The 21,386-nt window shown below is 46.2% G+C and overlaps 1 protein-coding gene across 11 annotated transcripts in view; it reads right to left on the bottom strand.

The window, feature by feature from the left end:
• The window catches only part of LOC306780998 (membrane-associated guanylate kinase, WW and PDZ domain-containing protein 1-like), an 88,189-nt gene that overhangs the window by 15,715 nt on the left and 51,088 nt on the right, over positions 1-21,386 (bottom strand). For 4 of the 11 annotated variants that reach the window (XM_079273591.1, XM_079273587.1, XM_079273597.1 and 1 more), the window contains 12 exons: positions 19,873-19,992; positions 17,054-17,242; positions 16,196-16,418; positions 15,855-15,902; positions 15,490-15,572; positions 14,926-14,964; positions 12,787-12,844; positions 12,084-12,193; positions 10,317-10,439; positions 9,619-9,804; positions 7,881-8,492; positions 1,883-1,917 (listed from right to left, as the gene is read on the bottom strand). In XM_079273591.1, coding sequence (XP_079129717.1) covers positions 1,883-1,917; positions 7,881-8,492; positions 9,619-9,804; positions 10,317-10,439; positions 12,084-12,193; positions 12,787-12,844; positions 14,926-14,964; positions 15,490-15,572; positions 15,855-15,902; positions 16,196-16,418; positions 17,054-17,242; positions 19,873-19,992 — 1,826 coding nt within the window. The remainder of the gene's footprint in view (positions 1-1,882; positions 1,918-7,880; positions 8,493-9,618; positions 9,805-10,316; positions 10,440-12,083; positions 12,194-12,786; positions 12,845-14,925; positions 14,965-15,489; positions 15,573-15,854; positions 15,903-16,195; positions 16,419-17,053; positions 17,243-19,872; positions 19,993-21,386) is intronic. The other 7 variants (XM_079273594.1, XM_079273589.1, XM_079273593.1 and 4 more) reach the window with 6 other exon arrangements.

The following is a 21,386-nucleotide window of genomic DNA, read 5'->3' on the forward strand; positions in this document are numbered from 1 at the left end:
GCTCAACGGTTTCGTTACAGTCGGATGGCTGAGAGGACGACTCTGTAAATAGATGCTGTTTCGTATGAAGGGTTTGCAAAAATAAAAAAACTATTCTATCAATCGAACCACTGAGTAGACTGCAGAGTGCACAGAGACAAACGGCTGGAAACAAAAGTGTTCTCCTCGAGCATTGTGGGGGATATCCACTGATTTTCACTGAAGTTTTAAATAATTCAATTCTTCTTCCTTTTCGAAATTATTTCAAATGTAAATAATTAATTTGTCTGAATTATAATCTTTTTGTCTCCGCACTGAGCTGTTCTTTATAAAGATAACGGTCGCCCCATTGCCACCGCCGCCCGATCCAGCTGTTTGAGTCAGTATCGTATCGTATCGGTGAATCTTCGGCTTTCTGATTACTGCGCCCACACAACGTAAATATAACCACGTTATCGCTCGCAGATGCACATTACAAAAGACTTTACAGCTTTATGAAAAATGAGTCGCACCGAGAAAATGCAATTACTGACGAGGGCCAATATGACAACGGAATCGTTTTTGATCTGGTATGAATAATAAACCCCCGTGCACGAAATGGTAGAGAAGTCATCAGCAGCAGTCTCTCGCTCATCACACACTGCGCGAGAGACGGAGGGTCAAATATTCCAGTAATGCCTCTTTAATGAGAACAGCCATGCAGAAATTGACTTCTGGAGACTTCTTTCATGGGTGGAGGCAGCGCAATCGCTCCTGCATATGGGAGTCAACTGTGAGCATTTATTTAGAGTCTGAACTGGAGGCAAAATGGTTGTTCCCAGCTGTCACGAAGTCTCCTGCAGCGTGACATTTCACTGACATAACCCAGAGAGGGGGGGGAAGTGGCTTTTTCCTCACTGGAAAGCTAATCCAAAGTGACAGTCGGGCAGTGCCACCATTGGTCCCCTCCTCCAGTCCTCCGTGACATGTGACCTGAATAGGTAACACCCAAAGCCCTGACTGATGCCATTTAAAACTAATCCCAAATGCCAACATCCTGGCCAGCTGCGGGGCTTTTCATGCCGATGACGTGACGAGCGTTTTCCTTCCTCTCCAGTTGTGGGAGTTGAACCCGTCACTGACCTTGGACGAGCCGAACCGGAGGAAGACGTCCTCATCAGTCCGCGGCTCTCAGGCGACGGCACACGTGAAGCTGCACAGGCGTCTTTTTTATCAGGTTGAGATGAGTCGTAAAAAAGGAGGAGGAGGCGTTTGCTCTTTAGAGTCCTGAATAACTGCACCGGCCCTTCACAGAGACGCTCTTTCCCTCCCTCCTTCTTTCCCGTCCTCTTTTACTCGTCACACGTTGCAATCTCTCCCCCAGCTTCCCCGATCGCCCTCTGCTTTTGCCTCCAGCTCATGTCGTCATCGCCTCCTTTCTCCCTGCCTGTTAGCTTCAGTGCATCTTCTGTATCTTTGGGCTGTCACAGTGATTCACTGTTGTGGGACAAACTATATATCTCCCCACTGGTCCTCCGTTCTCTCATCCCACATCCTTTTTTTGTCCCCCCCCCCCCACATTTCTTTGCTTCATGCCTCTCTCCCGTCTCCCCTCAGCTGTTTCCCGAACAGCTGGTCACTGTTACCCCGTTAATCAGTCAGAGGGTGGCAGCGTGGCGGGATGTGGAGAGAAGGAGGGTTTTAAACAAAGCTAAATGACAGGGGCAACAAAAGCAGGAGGAGGAAAGCGATGAAAGACCAAAGAAAAGTCAGAAAAAGAAAGAAGTGAAGAGGAAAGGTGGAATCTCTGCATGCAGAACAGTAGAAGCAAGAGTTGGATGTCAAATCTCTCGCCTTTTGTTCTTTGAATAGCGCTCCTTTAACACTCAGTAGAGCACACAGATGTAAAGAGAAGAGTACTCACCACCAGCTTTGGACTCCTCTTGGCTGGCACCACTCCTGCAAAACATCGGCAGAGAGACAGAGAGAGCATTAATGACCTGCGGTGCTCTTCCCTTGTCCCCCCCCCCCCTCCAACACCCAAACAAAGAAAAACTAAAAACCCCTCCGGGACACACGGGTGGACCCCTGGTTCCTGCTGCAGAGCAGAGCGCAACTGGCCCCGGATTGCTCTCCTCTTCCTCCTCTTCCTCTCTCCCTCTCTCCGAGCAACACACTGCGCTAGGCTGCTCGCTAATCTAAGTGATCTCCTCCCCCCTGTGCCGTGTGTGCCGCTCCACTCGGCGCTCTCACCCCGCGCTATTAGGAGAGGAGCAACTGATCTATCTGCATTAGACAGGCTGACTTATGCTGCAGCATCCCTGGACCGCTGGTCAAAAGCTACAGGGATGCTGCTCCCCCCCTCCCCCCCCTCTCCCCCCCCCACCCACTCCCTCCTCCTCTCTACTTCCCAGCTGTCTCCCAACACGAGCGCTCCAGCAGAATCTCAACAATCACCCACTGAGCAGCCCGAGCGTCGTATCAAAGGGAAGCCTGAGCTCCTGCCTTACTCTGCACACCTGAGTAACCACGGAGCTGTTTCCTCTCCTCTACTCTCCTCTGCTTTGCTCAAGGAGCACGTTGAGAAGCTGATCTTCCCTCTCTGCCCCCCCCAACCACCTCCTCTTCCTCCCTCCACCATGACTTTCTCTCCCTCTATCTGCCTCCCTCTCTCTCTTATATGTATATAAACACCAGTTAACACACTGTAGAGAGTCAGCGAGATCAACCTCATTTGTACTAATGAAATATTAACACTTGGAGCCAGCAGCCGGGGGAGAAGACGTACCTGAGACGTACTCACACACACACACACACACACACACACACACACACACACACACACACACACACACACACACACACACACACACACACACACACACACACACACACACACACACACACACACACACACACACACACACACACACACGCTTTCCAAGAAAACGCCCCTCTCCCTCCCCGACGCTCCGTTTTTGTTTTTCGTGCTGCTAACGCTATACGGCAAAGTATGCCGAGACAGAAATAGGCAAACGAATGCACGAGCGACATCGGGACAAAGAGTTGCCGTTGCCAAGGCGATCAGCTAGTTCTGTATGCAGCGGCAGAGCCGTGTACTTTGTTAAACAGGTGAGGTGTGCGAGGAGCTGATGCCAGATCTGTGATCCCATTCACCCTCCTTCATAGAGAGCGATGACAACACCTTCTTTGTATATCGTGATGGAACGACGTCAACAACATGCAAGCATCCATCTTAGGCTCTCTCTGCTGCATTGGCAAAAAAACAAAAATCATTAAATGTTAAAACTCTCTGTGTTGCTGCAAAGCCCCTCACTCTACACGATTCATAATTCATCCTCCCTCTCTTCCTCTCCCTCCCTCAGATTATGGGGTGCCAGTTACTGGAGGAAGTGGAACATCCCGGCTGCTGACGTGCTGATGAATGTTTTCGTGTGTGTGTGTGTGTGTGTGTGTGTGTGTGAGACCCAGGAACACACATCAGGTAATGAAGTAGGAAGTGTTTCCCATTACAACAGCAGCATATATGACCCAGGAACCCTCAAACACACAAGTGCGGGAGGTCAATAAATACTTTCCCCTTTGAAACAACCTCTGAAAAGCCTCAAACTGTCAACGAGGTCAGCATAATTAGCATCAAGCGTATAAAAATTGAATTTAACTACGGCCATATGGTTAACAAATTTGGCCACGGAGCTGAAGGACAATAAAGATTCGAGGAGCGTAGCTTGACCCCCAACTTCACATTCATCCGCTGCAGCTGCAGCTGATTTACATGCATCTTCACGCGTGATGCAGTTTTTTTTAAACCTGCCTAATTTTCTTCTGCCATGGCGATACTGATGCACATGCGTGACTCAGCCTGGATGTAGCATTGATGAGCAGCTGCAGCTGCGTGAAAGAAATATGGCAATCGCATGTTCCCGCTAACGCGCGACGGCGTAGAAAGCCTCACGAACGCATGCGTGCTGTACATATGTAATATCGGCACGTGCAGGTATGGGAAGAGCTGATAATTTATTTATGCACGGAGAAAAAACATGGAGTGTGAAGGCACGCATGCAGCATTTACATGATGCACCGGGGCCAGATGTTTATTTTCCGGTCTCTGCTAAAGCTGCTGAATGACAGTAAAGCTCTGCTCAATACCCCCAAAAACAGAAGTTTATTATGACTGAGGAAACCTTCCACCAGCCTGACTAAGACTGTGTGCATTATCAGTCAAATGAGAGGGGGAAGTCAACCGATTGGGAGTGAAAGCGAAGCGACCGCCAGTTGTGTGGTGACCTAAAGTGGCTCTCAGCATCAGCATCAGCATCCTCAGCATCAGCGCGGAGGAGGCTGCTTCCTTTACTTCTTTTCCAGTAGAGGCACGCCTGTAGTGACTAGCGTAACAAAGAGATATGCTAATAAGGAAATTATTGAACGGCTCTGAAGAAGGCGGGCGGATGTCGGGCCTCAAAGACTCAAATCCTCGATTTATCAATCGGCGATATGAACACACGCCACGTGGTGCTTCCTGCTCAGCAGGCTGTATGATTTGTGTGTAAAAGCAAGTACCGGTGATAAAGGAGTGGGTCACACCCTCACATCACTGAATTAGACTTTAAAAAATGTCCTCAAACGTCAAGGTTTACGGTTGTCATTGCGCAAAGAAATGCAGTTTTTAATCCTTCTCTGTGTTACATGTGGAGGAAGACTTTAGGAGTCTCACAGCTTCAGGAAAGAAGCTGCTCTGACGTCTGGTGGCACGGCAGCTGATACTTGTGTCTCTTGCCAGACGGCAGCAGACTGTGGCTGGGTGGGTATTGTCCTTTCGTATCATTTGGACTCTGCGCAGGCACCTCTCGTCACCAATATCACTGATGCTGGGCAGATGGGCGGGTTTAATCCCGCCTGTCCTGGGCCGTGCACATCTCACGCCAGTTTGTAATGTTTCCGGTCATTATTGCTCATCTGTAAAAGTGAATAAGAACTCGGGCACGGAAAGTCGTCGACGGGCTTTTGTGACACCAGGATGGAGATGCGTGAGGACCACGTCGGCTTGTTTGAGATGCAAACAGCAGCGACGACAAGAAAATGCAGAAAAATGTGTGTTTCTGCATAGTTGCGTGGGTAAGAATGTGAGAGAGAGTTTATTGGGGCGGTCATTCTTTCATCCAACAGCACTGAAAAGAAAAGAGCTTTTCAAACTGAATGGCCCTGTGTGTGTGTGTGTGTGTGTGTGTGTGTCACTATGCTGTTGAAGCTGTGGCCTCGGTGGGTCTTTGCAGAGCCCACACAGAGCGAGTCCTTCCTCCCGGTTCTCTGTGTACATTGTCAGAGGGTGTACAACATGAGCAATGCTCTCTTCTGATGAGTGTCCTGTACGCGCTCTACTCGTGAGATCGTCCCATTCTACGTCGACTTTAGATTAAACTGTCTCGCTGCTCGTCGCCGCCTCTTATTATCACATTTCATTCCTCCACACTCCAAACTACAGCCCCCCATCTCTGTCTTTTCATTTTCTCTCCTCCTTCTCTCGGGGGACAGGAGCACTGTGCACGATTGTCATGGCAACAACGGTGGGAAGACAAGATGGAGGAGTAATAGCATGGCCTCCTTTACGGGAGGAGAGCCTGCGTGTGAAAAATATATGTTTTTTAACATATTTCCAGGTCTTAAACCTTGCAGAATGTGTGCAGTGTTCATACATGTAGATGATATATACGTGCCCCTTTGTGCTCGTATGCTTCTTTTTAACTGTCACACCGTCCTTCAGCAGCTGCTTCCCTCATAACCACAACAGACTATCTTGTTTTTTTCCATCGCACTAATCACATGTTGCCGTTCTTCCCTTCTTCTAAGTGTTCGACGCCCGCAGAATTTAAACCACTTGTTGGGGCAATCAAAAAAAAACAACTAAATGTGTCTCTGCTTTCAGACGCGCTGCAAGGAGCGCATTCAGGTGAAAATGCACTCCAGCTTTCTGCAAATGCTCGGTGGCAAAACACATTTGAATTTTCTTCTTTTTTTTTAAGCTTCTGAACTCGCTGTGAGATTAGCCACGAGCAAAGCACTCCGACACTGTTCCCTTCAGAGCAGCGCTGCCTGCCGGGATGAACCGGTGTCGTATCTCAAGATGTGTGTTTCTCTCTCTTTCTCATGTTTTTTAATGCTACAAGGAGTTTCATAACATTTTGCATCATTGTAACTTCTGCGACACAACTCGATCTACTGCAAAAAGATCGAATACAACATTGCATTTGTATTGGAAGCATAATTGAACACGTCTGGAGGCGATCCCTGAGGAGAATCACTGTGTGATGCTGTGTTTGTTTGACCTCGTGCCATCTCTTAAAAGCTCTGCTGAGTCAAACAGCGCAGATCGATGAGTCACAGATGAACAGATTAAAGTTTCTCCTCCAGCTGAAGTCCACCTTGTTCCTCCTCCTCCTCCTCTCCTCCTCTGCTTCACACTTCTTAAACCGATCCCCTCATACACGCTCCCCTCGCTGAACTTCCAGTGCTGCTCAGCAAATCTCTCCACTAATCCTCCTCCTCCACTTTCCTCAAATCATGATCCCCGGCCCCATTTCTCATCCTCTACGCCAGGAGTGTCAAACTCATCTCCACTCTGGGCCACATCAGCATCGCGGTCGCCCTCAAAGGGCCGGTTGTAACTGTAAGACTGTATAACTGTAACTTATTTAACATATTGTTAAATAACTCTCTCTGCATTTGATTGTTGTTTATTCAAGTGTAAACATATTGTACATGCAGTTATATAAATGAAAAATGATATTTAAACACATTTCTGTTATTGTAACCATATCAGCCTCTCTCTCTCTCTCTCTCTCTCTCTCTCTCTCTCTCTCTCAAGACTCGCTCTCATACAGGCCCATAAAGATGCTGACATTTAACACGATACAGCGGCGTTATTCCAGCAGCGAAGCACAAGGTGAACTCATTAGAGGGCATAACTGATGTATTCCAAACCTGCCACGAATAAAGATGTGGGTCAGCCGTCATGGACGGCAGTTTAACAACAGTAAGGGCCGGACACGGATGATGGGCCTCCAATGTCATTCGGTGTTTGCGGAAAAACCCGTACATGCCGGCAAACAATTTCTTTTGTTTTGACATTTCAATGTTTCTCATTGAACTATGTATCTCTGGGTCATTCCGGGCCGACAGCGTAGTGTGATGGAAAATAATGGGACAGGGTATCAGTGAACAGGATGACTGATGACTGGCACTAAAAAATCCACATTAACACAGCGCGGCTACATTAACATAGAAACCAACCGTATGCTCAATTGTCCAATCAAAATCAATGAAACATTCAATAATTTTCTGTTTCCATGAACGCAGGCTCTGATCTCTTCTCATTTGTTCATTCCAGGTACAGTTTTTTTCAAAATAAAACTCGTATTTTCAAAATAAAAGGCATCCAGAGCAGAAAATAAACAAAGCGCACCCTTCACGACACCCTTTTATGATTTATGCAACACGGGAGGACAGCAGACGTGAAGTGTGACAAAGTCTCAGAGGTCCAACTCAGCAGCATCCGTATTCATAACATATATGAGTCTCTGACCTGATGCGCCCCCCCCCCCCTCTCATTCATCCATCTCGCCTCCCACTCCTTCCCACACTGCTCATCGACCGCCGTGCTAACTCAGCCCATCGTCTCTTTGCCTCTCCTCGTTTTATCCCATCCAGTCAGAACATTTTCAACCCGCCACCCACTCACTTCCTCACTTTTCTCTCCTGCCTTCTCATTATGTCACTTTTTCCCCCCCGTGTGCCAACTATTCGAGCTCATTACAGCTCCCTCTCACGCACATCCTTTTTTGCTCCAAAACTTTCGTTCCTGCGTCTATAAATCCAAATATGTGACGTCAAGATGTAGCACGTACCTCTTTGCACCAGCATGGTGACCTCACTGCCTCTGGGACATTTGCTCAGCAGGTCCACCACCTGATTGTGGCTCATATTCTGGACGTTTCTCTTGTTGACCTCCATTAGAATATCCCCCTCCTTTAGGCCACGGCAGCGCGGGTAGTCCACTATCTGCTTGACCCTCTGCCCTCCTCCAGTCAGGCTGTCTGCGATCGTGAAGCCGAATCCCTTGTCGCCCTTCTCCATGTGGATGGTGATCAGCTCCGGCTGGGTGGCTATGGACGAGGCCAGGCTGACCACGTCGCTGGAGTAGCCGTGCGAGCCGTTGGACGCCCCCTCGGCCGAGGGGCTGTGCGGCCGCGGATCCCTCATGCCGTTAACGGATCTGGCCTTGTTGGAAGGCGAGTTGTACGCCTCCTGTCCGTTGACGATGATCGGCTCCTTGTCCACGATCGCCACCGAGGTCACCAAGCTGGTGTTGGGGTCGTCGGGGTCAAAGGGCAGCGGGTAGCCGCGGCACAGAGCCAGGTCCACCATGGAACCGATGGGGATGGACTGGAAGATCTTCACCACCTGAGCGTGGGTGTAGCCCAACACGATGGTGTCATTCACACTGACGATCACATCACCTGCACCAAAGAATCAGAGCGTCAGTGATGCCATCGCTGACACAACTAACAGCGACTCCCTTCTTCTTCCTGAAGGGCTGAGGTTCTACCCAGAACCATTTGCTTCTGAAGAACCCTTTTTTGAAGAGAAGGTTTTTCAAGGGTTCTTAGTGAGACTAAGAGTTCCACCAAGAACCCTTTTCATCCAAAGAACCCTTTTTGGAAGAAAGAGCTTTTCAAGGAAAAACTGTGATTGTGAACCAAACCCGGCCCTTTAGAGTTCTACATGAACCCCAAGGAATACAAATGGGTTCTCGGTAGAGCTCCCTGCGAGGGTTCTAGATGAGACCCTTGGAATATAAAAGGTATCTCAGTAGAACCCCGTGGTTTGATTATTGTCCCTCAGAAGATGGACATTTTCTGGAGAGAACCTTTAGATAGGGTTCTGGATGGAACCATTACACCAAAGAAGGGATCTCTGTAGAACCTTGCATACTGGGTTCTGGGTAGAACCTTTCACAGGTGGTTCTAGGTACAACCCTTTATGTTGGCAACTAGGTAGAACCCTCTGAACGGGTTCCAGGTGAAACATTGCCAAAAGTTTCTACCAGGAACCAAAAAGGGTTCTCCTTTAATTAAGGACAATTCAAAGAACCCGATATGGTTCTAGTTAGCACCTGTATTTCTAAGATTGTGGGGTTTGAAGTAAATAAATCAGGTCTAAACAACACTGCTGTAGTAAAAATACTGTTAGTGATGTTTAGTATTTCGATGTTTAGGATTATTCTATTATTCAATGGAGTGAAACAAGAACATTAAAGTTCTGTAAGAGGCGACCAAACAGCGCGTTCTGCGCCTGAAACCTAGTTCAACGGGAGAGTCTCATCGTGTGCATGTTTTGTTAATTTTCCTTACAATGCTCTATTCCTCTGTCATTATTTAACCTCACCAGTCTTTGCATCATGGGTAATTCCCTTAAGCATGGTTTGTAGAGTTTCAAAATAAATGCACAAGGGAGTCAAAGTCTGTGAGTGCATCAGAAGGGGACACTGGGACTGGGCTCATAATTAAAACTGAGATGGAAGTAGTGGAGGAAGTGTGTTGAATGAAAACAGTGCCCCCTGTGGACAGTGGGCGTGTACTGCACCTGTCTCCATCTTGCCATCCACGGCTGCAGGCCCGTCCAGCACCAGACTTTTGATCTGCAGGAACTCATCTGGCTCGTCGCCTCCGACCACAGTGAAGCCGAAGCCGCGGTGACTCTTCTTCAGCTTTGTGTTGATGAAGGTTCCTTTCAGCTCTGCTGGGTTTCTCGTGAAGAAAGGCTTCCCTCCTGCGGAGCAAACGGAGAAACAACTCTTACATTTACATGCATCAACATATTCTACATTCATGGGTGATGTTTACTTGTAATTCTATCTCTCAATTCAGTACTTTGTAGAACGCATCGTTATGCATGTGGACAAATCTGCAAGCTGAGACAACGACTGATTCCTTCAACTTCATGGCTGTGAAACAGTGTGTTAGTTAGTTTGTTGGACAGTTTGAAACATTTGTTCTGCACGTATTCGTTTGTTACTTCCACACATTACAGTCACTTCACAAATCGTTGGTGCTGTCCTTTTTTAAACGTCACGTCGAAAGACTGTGAAGAAATTTAGCAGACACGAAATATGTTTTGTTCCCAGAAAATGGAGGAAAAAATAATAATAAATGTAATAATAACAATTGTGAGCAAACGTTTCTGTCAATCATCTGAGCCGTGTGATGCATCTTTGAGCCTTTGAGTCGTAGAAAAGCCCAGCAGTAGTAGTGAAGTACACACAGTGTGTATTAAGCATTTACGTTTGGCTCCTGTGGGGAGTGGAGGTAGAGTTGGGGGGCCCTGCGGGTCCCTGTAGGTCTCCAGGTGGTTTGGAGCGTAGTTTGCCAACGGAGTCGCCGCTGACGAGTGCTCCTCTATCCACTCTGTGAGGACACAATCGCACGGACATCGTCGACACACGCTCAGCACAAAAAAGTGTATTTACGTACATGCCACACGCATGCACACGTAGAAACACGTAACAGACAACACACGTACAGACACACTCAGCTTTAAGCACACACTGCACATACTTGCCATCTGATTCTTTTTTACACTTCAGTTGTATTTTGCTCCTCATTTACATCAGCTTCTACTCGTGTTATTTGTTGAATGGGAGATACTTTTGTGAGTGTTGCAATGTAAAATACATATATATATATTAGAGCTGAGCAAAAAAATGTTGTTTACAGTTAAACAGTTGAAGCAATTCTGACACTGTGCCCCCCCCCCCCCCCCCCCCCCAGGACAACTGCGCCTGTACGTCCAGAGGTTTTCAACACAGGGCAAACATCTGTATATGAATGGATAGAGGAGAGTGTCAGTATACCAGGAATGAAAGTACAAAACATTGTGATGGGAAGATCTGAGCGATAGTACAGACAAAAAGATATTCATAATTTAACATGAAAATGACATTAAGGCGAGACACCCCGAGGCCAAAACACAGTTTTATGCACTGATCAATTTTGAGATTTTGGGTTATACTGCTTCCATGACAGCTCTTCTTTCAGACGAGTGGAAATAAAATATTTTCCTACTTTGTCTTTTTGCGTCTGTAGATTTCTCCTAAACTCACCACAAGTTCCCATTAGATAATGCATCGTTTGCAGACTTAAACGTAGCGTTTCAGAACACTTAATTGTCTTAATGTGAGTGATGAAGTGGTGAAGTTTCATGGTGATATCCACGAGTTCATGTTTTGACCCTATTCACCTGTACAGTCTTCTAAATGTCTGTAATTTAACTAAACGTCTCTTTAAAGGACGTTTTCTCTGAATGAGATGTTTTATCGGCATATTAACGGTTCCTGTTTGCGATGCACCCATGGGATGCACGGACGACTATCACTGGATTACTTTGATACGAAAGAAAACTTTATTGTTTCGATTCACGGACCTTTATTTCGGGTTTATACCCTAAGTGTGTGTAAGTCACACTGACTCTTCGAATGAGAGTATCTGTGTGTTCAGATTAACAGAGTTTTGACTGAGAGGAGTACAGGTTTTTGACACAAATTGCGTGTTTTAAAATCCTTTAATTGCCTTCGTGAGCTGCACGTTACAGCTTCTGCAGGTCAAACTCCAGACTGTGTTGATAAATGGCCCAAAATCAGCGAGAAAAATGAGAATAACTATGTTGATTTCAGAGCACCAGCATGCAGCCTTTCCCTTTCGCCTCACGGCTCCCACGAGGAGATGCCTCGCCGTTTGAAAACTTTATTTTATGGGAAAGCATATAAAATGATCAAATACAGAATGACTTTCAAATTAAAACCTAAACACCAAAAGACGACACCAGGGCTTGGGCCAGCTCTTATTTTGGTAAAACATTGTCCCAAAATGAGCTTTTTCAGTGAACAACAATGTTTGTTTTTGTTCTTTTCATCGTGTCTTGACATACAAATGAAAGTCAAGAGCGGTCTGGCCACAAACCCTGGAGAGCACTGGACGAACTAGAAAGGACATGACACTCTCACAGACATGAAGAAAGAAAGAAATGGTGCCGTGCCAGGGCAGGAAACGAACCTCGAATATACCGCTCACCTTCTGGAGGCTGCGGCTGCTGCTGCTCCAGGATCTTGCGACGCCGCGCCTCCACCACTGGGTTCTCGTACTGGGTCTTCCTGTTTATATGACTGAGACAGTGAGAGGGAGGAGACACAATGTAATAGGGGTAAAGATTAATCTGCACAAAAAAAAAAAAGAGAGAAGAAATTACATTGTACATAGACGCAAGGAAAAATGACCACAATAAAACGTTACCGTGACGTGTTCAAATATAATCTTGGAAAATTAATATGCATCTTGCAGAATAAATCCAGATGTTTGAATGAGGTGTTTTCACAGTAATATCAAAGAGATATTACATGTTTATTACATGTTTATTCAAAGCAAATAAAATAAAATAACTTATTTACTAATCATTTGAATGTTTTAATGCAAATAACCACTATAGATGACAATAAAGTAAAAGGATCATATTTAGAATTCTTTGCCTTTAAAAAAAAAATCCAATCTTGATTTTATTTATTAATTAATAGGCTTTTATTTTCCATTTCGGACAAGCGTGTTTGACTATCTGGCAAGTAAAACTGAATAAGCGTAGTGTCCAAGCACTGTCGTTACAGTACCGGTATATAAAAGCTCATCAAAACAGCTCTTATCAATGCCGGAGAGAGTCTTTAATTTGGACAATTGTGTAAATGTGTCAATAAGGTGATTAACTTACTCTACATAGTACACCCCGTACACCGGGTCTTCTATCCGTTCCCATCCTGGAGGCAGCTCTGAAACGCAGAAGGCAACACGACATTAGAAAGAGATTAATGCTTTCACCTCGGTCATTAGCAGGTCTGAGTGAGATAGTTTCGTTGGATTGAGTCCAAAACATTCAGTGTAATAAACTACAGTTACAGGTTTAGTGTGGCTCACATTTCTCTTTATGATTACTAACATCTGGGATTATGGCAGCAAAGCACTTGGGCCCATGACTTCTTCTTTACAGAGTAAGAGTTTGTTTTGCTGGGTTGTATTCATGAACATGGGGGCTTGCTGTCCTTATGTCTCCCATAAATGCCAAAATGAAATCAAAAGCCAAGAAAAATACAACCATTAAGTTCTCCATCCAATATGTCTTAGTTTAATTGCAATAGTAAACTTCAAATGTTTGAAACCCAGGTTGGCTCACTGTCGGGTACGGAGGATTCTGCCAGTAGCACTTGTGTTTTATGAATATCGAGCTAACAGACATACCTAAATTATGACCTGTTCACTCTCCTGCAGCCCTCAACCGCCTTTATTTTAATCATCACAACTAAAACATCCACAACACTGTGCGTCAACAACAACAACACACGGTGAAGTCTGAAAATGTAAAATGTGTTCGTCTGCTTATAATTCCAGTAATAATTTAAATGTCAGCATATTATTCCACTGAACTCAACGTTGCCTCTCTATGTTAACACACTGTTTACACATTGCACATACACACACACACACACACACACACACACACACACACACACACACACACTCCATGGGAACAGACGAACAGACGAGGCCTATTAAACTGACACATCCACATTAGGAAGTTGGCTCCTCCTCCTCCTCCCTCACTGTATCTGATTTCGGACAAAGACATTACCGCCTTGTGTTACTCGGGGGTTTTCCCCAAATCCAGTAAACACTTTTATAAGAGACTTGTATTTCACAATCGATAATCACAGACTGTATCTGAGCAGCCAGGAATGATAAAAGGCGCCCGGCCACACATCGGAGGCCTTGTTTGAGACGGCGCTCTCCTTCCATTACGGGGTTGTTTGTGCTGCCTGCAAAACTGGGACGTCTGTGAAGCAACTCCGAGAACAGGCGTCAACCTCAGAGTGACATATTTCAGAGCCGTGAGGAACACCAGCAAATTGAACTAGAAAGGTGCCGTCAGCAGAGTGCAGATCTCTGCCAGCGCGTCGTTGCAGACACACCTGGCATTTTGTGATTGAATGAACACAACCCACAATGCAACGTCTCCGTCTAGACCGCACATGTATCAGAACGGTCCTATCTAGAGTGCAGATGAGTTGGCGACCAGCTCCTTATGTAAATAGATGAAGAAAACATATTTATTGTTCATGTATTCCATTTCTGCCAATAGATCTCCCTCAAAAATACAAACTGTTCCTTTAAAGGCAGAACTATGATCTAAATCACACACAGCACGGTATATATTTCACAGCAGGGACGAATACTACGAGGCTCGATTATCGGCTGGAATTCTAGAGGGAAACATTCGAAAAGTAGAAATAAGGAAAACAACTGCTGGTAAGATGAAAGTCATATTGGACACGGCGGTTAAAATAACGACGGTCAGGTTTTCACATCAGATGATTTCCAACATAAACAATCTAAGTTCTGCAGGAATCTGGAGAAAATCTATTCTGCTTTAAAGTTAACTGTGTTTACAGTCAGCACAGCAGACACACACACGTGTTCACTTTAGTTTCATGAAAACACATTGTGTTTATCCGTGAGGTCTGAGGAACATGCTCAATCCATTTCTTGTGTTTCTCTGAAACCTGCACTGCTTACATTGGCTGGCCATCTTCTTCTGTCAGATATTTTGCTGTTAAAGCACTCTTATGAACCTTAATAAAAAGAAACACGAGTTTGAAACGCAGCCCTGTTGATCGCCACGACCTGTGAAGGTCTTAGTGTGACGTCCACTCAGACATTGTGCTGTGTGAGTCTGAGACACACGATTTCAAGGTTTAGTGTTAATTCTACCTCTTCCTCCTCAACATGAGATGACTCACTGCTGCACAGCAGCTTTAATCATCCTTTGTTTTAAACACAATCTAAAAATAAACCTTACCTAGATCCGTCTCGAGCTCCTCCGTATGTATCCCTTCTTCTCCAAAATGAAAGCAGGATGGAACAAAGAAAAAAGAAGAATAGAAAAGGGGGATGGATAGCAGAGGAGAGGTGGGTCGGGGGGGGATGGAGGAATCGAGAGCAAATAAAGAATGAGGTGACAGTCCAGAGAAAAAAAGCAAAAAGGAAAACAGAAACCCCTTAGTGTCACAAACAGGATCAAAAACAACACGTAAACAACCCGGAGCGTGCGGAGAAGACGCAGCGTGCCACTTTGAACTTCACCACTTGATGGTGCAATTCTACAATCTGAACAACTCGAGTGTCACTTGGAATTTATCAAACGTGGGACTTATTTGTCATGTTTTTACGTGACAATAGCTGTGAAAGAACAACGACTATTCACAGGACGTGTAACAAATCGTGTGCGTCATGAATACCTCCCTGGAAAATGTACCTCTCAGTACCCGAGAGGAAGTCATGAGACCGCCTACTGATTCCTAAAACGCTACGCAGAAAGCGTGAATGTGCACCTTTATCGAGTAACTGAGGTGTAGAAGCTTACCATCGTCGTCGCACTCCTCCAGCGGCCGGGAGGCTTTGTCTCTACACCGAGGATCCATCCATGACGTGGTCTTTGTGTTGTGGCTGAAGAGGAAAGAAGACAAGACAACAGGAGTAATTCAACACAGGCCGCCAGAACCGACACAATAAAAGCACAGCAGGGCCGCGCGAATGCATCAATAAGAATTAGAAAGTAAACCGCGTCAGCAAGTTTACAGACAGGACAGAAGGCGCCCGCTGCAAAGAGAGAAACGAGCACAACGGAGCCACACAGGCAGGATATCAAACAATAAAACCACCCTGACTACTCCCTCTATCGCTAAACAAGAACATACTGTAAATCAGTGATAGCAGAAATGAACATACAAGCTCTGAAAACACACAGCCATGTCCGGGTGGTGTGCCTTTGCCGTGCTGCGGAGAGGACAGAGAGGTGGAGGTAGTCAGGTGATCAGGATGTGATCTCCTTTAGAGATCGGGACATGCAGGGATTAACAGGAAAGCAGTGGCACCCAGAGGGCTGGGCAGGTTGGCTGGGGAGGCCTAAAAACCAAATCATGGGGGGAAGACAAGCCACTGGACGAACAAAAGGGATAATTGTGCAGGTAAAATACATTAAAAAAACACCAAATGAGCTACGGTGAGAAATGCTTGGTGCTTAAGGAGCGGATCAAACTGTGAGGGTGTTGCAGCTTGTTGATACATACTCTATGAAGTAAAGCTCTCCGCTCTCGGTGTAGGCCATCTCCCAGTTTTCAGGCATCGGGCCCTGCGGCTCCTCCGGAGAGACCTGTGGCTCCGCGAGGGTCTGCTGCCCGCTCTCGGCGGTGGAGGTGGCCGCATTGTTCAGACCACAGGATGGGGCATTGTCACGCGCCGGGTACGGCCGGAGGGTGCCGCCGCGGCTCTCGTCCTGGTCGTTAGGGTTACCTGTGCACAACAAAGGAGAGGGGAAGAGACTACGCACTAAAGATCCTGGGTAACACCACGGGCACAACACGGGAAACGACAAGAACAAAAGAAACAGAAACAAAAACACAGTTTATATCTCGTGCATGCGATAAGAGAACAGATGAAATAAGCAGACATGCTCACTCTGGATAGCAACTTTTACCCCTCCCCCCCTTATCTTAAGTTTGGCTCCCACACATTTGGCCTGAGAAATACCTGCTGTGAGAACAATCCCCTGAGACTGAACTAGTAACACGTGATGGGCATGAACACATTGAGGGAGGAGAGGATGTGAGGCCTCTGTAGCGGGGGAGAAAATGAGTGCAGCCTGTAATCTACCCCCCCCCCCCGCACCCCTCCTCGCAGGCAGATGGCAGTGTTTGGTGGCTCACAGGAAAAAAAAGAATCAGCATCACAAAGACATGATGTAACCGCCAGACACCCAGCGCCGTACAGAACGGAGGAGAGCATCACAAACACACACACACACTATCTCGGGCACACGTCATGCAGACGCAGACACTCCTACACGAGCCTCGACACGCCACACAAGGCATAAAGGCAGCAGAGAGCGCCGGAAAAACCTCCGAGGAGGCTGCAGCGACGCCCCTCACCTGTAAAACTGTTGTTCATTTCCGTGGCCTGGTCGTCATCGTCGTCGTCAGCAGGCTCTACGCGGGCGTTTTGCATGTCATTGTAGGACTTGGTGCGCTTTGGGGTGGACTGCTGGGAGCCTGCATCACTGAGAATCACTGTCCCACTGATGGGCTGCCTTGGCGGCTTGGGGGTCCCATAATAGTTACCTAGGCAACAAGGAGGACATTAGCATGCTTGAGAGAGAAACGCAGAAGGAGAAAGCGAGACAGGGAGAGGAAGCCGGGGGAAACAGGCAGAGCGGGGGACAGAAAGGTATAGCAGGCAAACGGCGAGAGGAGAATACGTAAAGCTGGATCACGATGTGACCGCGATTCGTGGAAATGAGCAGCTGGTGGGAAAGCAGAGCAGTTCTGGTCCGTGTTTGAGGCTGCGGAGCTGTATTGTCTGGGCTATGAAAGCACACTGAGCAGAAACAATGGACCAGCTCACAACACCCAGCTTGTTTCTGCAGCTTTTTCATTCTGACTGAAACTGCTTTTGTCAAACAAAAAACAACGTTTTTTTTCTGGTATGGTGAGAATCATGTATCGATTTGTCCTTGGTAAATATGAGAGGAAGAGGCCCCCATGGTGACCCTCGGGGTCTAATGCATACCATGTCAGCATTAAAGGAATACTTCAGCATTTTGGGAGAGTCAAGAGTTAAGGCCTTTACACACCGGGGGTGTGACCAATAAACACAAACAATGCTAAATTCTAGCATGCAAACATTTCTCATCCAAACTGTTAAAACCGACGGCGATATTTGTGACAGTTGCAGTACTTTTTCAATACGCAGTCAGAGGACCAACAACCAGGATCCCAACAACCCTGATCAGTGTCCACGAGTCTCTCTGAGGAAAACTGACGTACAGCCAAAGCTACTGTTCGCTATTTTATTGAGTTTTAGCAATTTTAGCTAAATTCTCGAGGTGAATTTGAGTTCCCTCTGGTAAACAGGTACGTCTCGGGCTTTTATTGTGAAAGGTAAGACCGGAAGGAGTGGATCTGGGCTTCGCTGCCTTTGTCAAGGTAGAAAGGAGTAATGAAGTTTGCGGTCTTGTTTCAGGAGCCTCAGTGTTGTTGTCCACTGGTTGATGCCTTTATTCGCGGCGGTGTGAGAGCATCGAAAAATCTACTTTGCTCCAGAAAATATTGGCGTTTTGTGTGAAAGTACTCACGACAAAAACAACAGTGAAAGGCAAATACATTGCCGTGCGAATTAAACACCACCAGGTGTGTGAAGGCTTTTAGATGAGAAGATTGACAACACTTATATCTGTCGGTTTGATATGAAGCTTGAGCCAACAACCAGTTCGCATAGCTTAGCATAAAGACTGGAAACAGCTAACTCTTGCAACAAGCAACAACATCCAGCAACCACCTCTCGTTCACCAATGCATTACGTCTCATATGTAAAAACGGGGGTTATGTGACTATATTTGGTTGGGCAGTTGGTGCTGTCTAATAATTTAAGGCCAAAGGCAACAGACAAGCATCTTAGTTTAGATTAAGACGGGAAGAACAGCTAGCATGTCTACGAGATGTCAAACGAGATATCACGTGTTAAAGTAATGAGCTTCAGAGGTGCTAGTAGGCAGACTTTGTTTAGAAGATCCAGGCTAGTCAGCCACTGTTTCCAGTCTTTTGTTTCATATTTACAGAACAAACCATACGGCTGCATATAACAAGTGGACGTAGTTGTCTTGACGTCACCCATTGGTTGGTGGACGTTTGGCCTTCCCAAACTTGGCTTATTGCAACCAGTCAGCGGAAGTATTTGGACTGGAGGAGTGTGGTAGAGACATCTGGTAGCGACCTGTCAATCACAAGGTAGCCCCGCCCTAAAGCATCCCCTGCTTTATGGTCTGTTTTACTCTAAATGGACCACAATGTAATAAATGAACATCATGCTGTATTGAAGAAGGCTTGAAACTAGAGATTGAGACCATAAACTCATGTTTACAATGTTTACTGAGGTAATAAATCAAGAGAGAAGTAGAGTCATTTTCTCATAGACATTCAGCATTGGCTTCACTCTTCAGAACCGGCTGTACGAACCTGAAAATGATATCGATCTTCTCTTCTAACTCACAGCAAGAAAACAAATCATTATCATATTTTCCTAAATGCTGAATTAATGCTTGAACAGTTTCAATCCAGCCATGGATGTTGTTGCATGTCATCTCCGGTCATTTCCTGTCAACTCTCTCCTGGTTACTATCAAATAAGAAATCTGACATGTAAGACGCTGAAAGATTGACGTTACATATGATCACAGATGTTTCTGTATATAATCGTATATCCATAAAAACTCTGGGGTTGGTGATAAATCAATAATCCTGTCCTCCTGTGGTTCTCTGGATGGCCACAGACTCCCGTGGACAGGTATTTGACATTGTCTGCGTGAAAGAGAAGATCGTGCCAACACACAGCAGAACCGGTGACAAGCAGATTAATGTCGCACAATCACACACACACACACTAGATTTAGCCCTGCACAACACACATGTTCTCGAACAAACACACATCCACCCACACACGGATGTTTACACACCGAGGTTTGTGTTGGTACGAGACTTAGCGCTGCACAACACTGTCCTAATCAGAGTGAGAGGGGCAGATGTGGAGTGACCGGCTGTCTCCTGAATCCACCCCCCCCCATCATGCACAGTCTAATCTGAATCAACTGAGCGCACATATGAATGTAGGAAAACACAAATGCTGCTGCGCTCATTGTATCTGTGGCGAATCAGCACACCTGCGCCATCGTGAGTGTCAGTTATCATCATCCTCACCGTCATATGTTCCTATTTCCAGTAGTGTGCCGCCGTCCTCAAGGTCTAGGAAGTCCTCCACAGACAGGAAGTTGTAATCCACCCCTGGGACCTCTCCGTCTCGAGGGGGGCGGGTCGTACCTAGGGACAGGAAGAAAACAAACAAATAAAGTTAAGGTGGCTGCCGGTAACCCGTTTAAATTCAAGCCATGTTGCTTGCAGTTAGCTGGAGGTGAAATCCAATTCTTCCTCCTGAAACAGCAACATGCTCAATACACTTCAATAAGCCTGTCATTCGTGTTGCAACGCGATCAACATCCCAACGCTCATTCAGCTTCGTTGAGACGATGGCCGTCCACGCGGGAAGCGGGAAAATGAGAGTTCTGAAATCAAGAGGGTGTGATTGTAATTCAGCGCGGTGATTGGAAGGACTTATGTCAGGAAATGATATTGACGTTCAGCTTTCCTCTGCCTCGCGGGAAACTGCTGCCTGCTAAGTCAGACGATAAAACGAAGGTCGCCAGAAGGAACAGTCTTGATTCTGTTGTCAATCCATCAATTTCTTCAAGGTGAGAATTCGGAGATATGTCGTGGTGCGGTTGCAGATTGAAACCAACCGAATATTCCTCCGCTCACTCACATTTTGCAATCTGCAATCGGTGGCCTTCAGGTAATATAGATATGCGAAAGGCTGTCTCACGAGCCAGTGTTTGGTTTGTCCGTGCTGGGCTACTGTAGAGAAACATGGTGGACTCCGTGAAGAGGACCCGCTCCAGGTGAAGATATAAAAGGCTCATTTGACGCAAACAAATACACGATTCTTAGTTGCCGGTGATTAAAACACATTGTTGTGAATACTTTATTCCATTTCTGCTAATAGAGCATGCCTTCTAAATCCTTCACACTGTGCCCTGAAGCTGTTATTGATTGTTAAAGCTGCATTGTCCCTGTTACGACTGCAATGCTGAACAGCTACACCAACTGCATTCTTTGGTGTTGTATAACTGTTTCATTATAGTACAATAAAAGCTTTTCAGTCTGAGGCAATACAAACCAGGACTGGTTCCTTTGTGGCACAACTCGGTGTATTTGACATCATTCTGAAAGAACATCACATGAGAGCTCTGATTAGACTCTCAAGCAAAGCTTTTGTTTCATATTCAGTTATAGATTTAAAGCAACATTAAAATTGTCCTTGCTGGCCTTACTGCCCGGAGCCTGATCCCCTACTGGAGTTCATGACTAGTGGTCTGTGGTGTTTTCGCTTTGTAGTGGCACCACTTTGTAGAAGGAAGCTGACACCGGACAATGGAGACAGAGGATATTGTGTCTCCGTCTTTACAAAAAGGGGAGGTGACAGATGGTTGATGGACAGATCTTAGCACACTAACGACGACTGAAGGCGATGGGCATTGTCTTTGGTCGAGGTATTGGACGAAATAGGATTCTGACCGGACGATAAGGTCTCAATGTGAAATGTCAGCGGATCATCAAAGTGATTACAATTCCTCCTGAGGAGACATAAATATCACGGC

The sequence above is a fragment of the Melanostigma gelatinosum genome (assembly GCF_949748355.1).
Source record: "Melanostigma gelatinosum genome assembly, chromosome: 8".
NCBI classification, from domain to species: Eukaryota; Metazoa; Chordata; class Actinopteri; order Perciformes; family Zoarcidae; genus Melanostigma; species Melanostigma gelatinosum.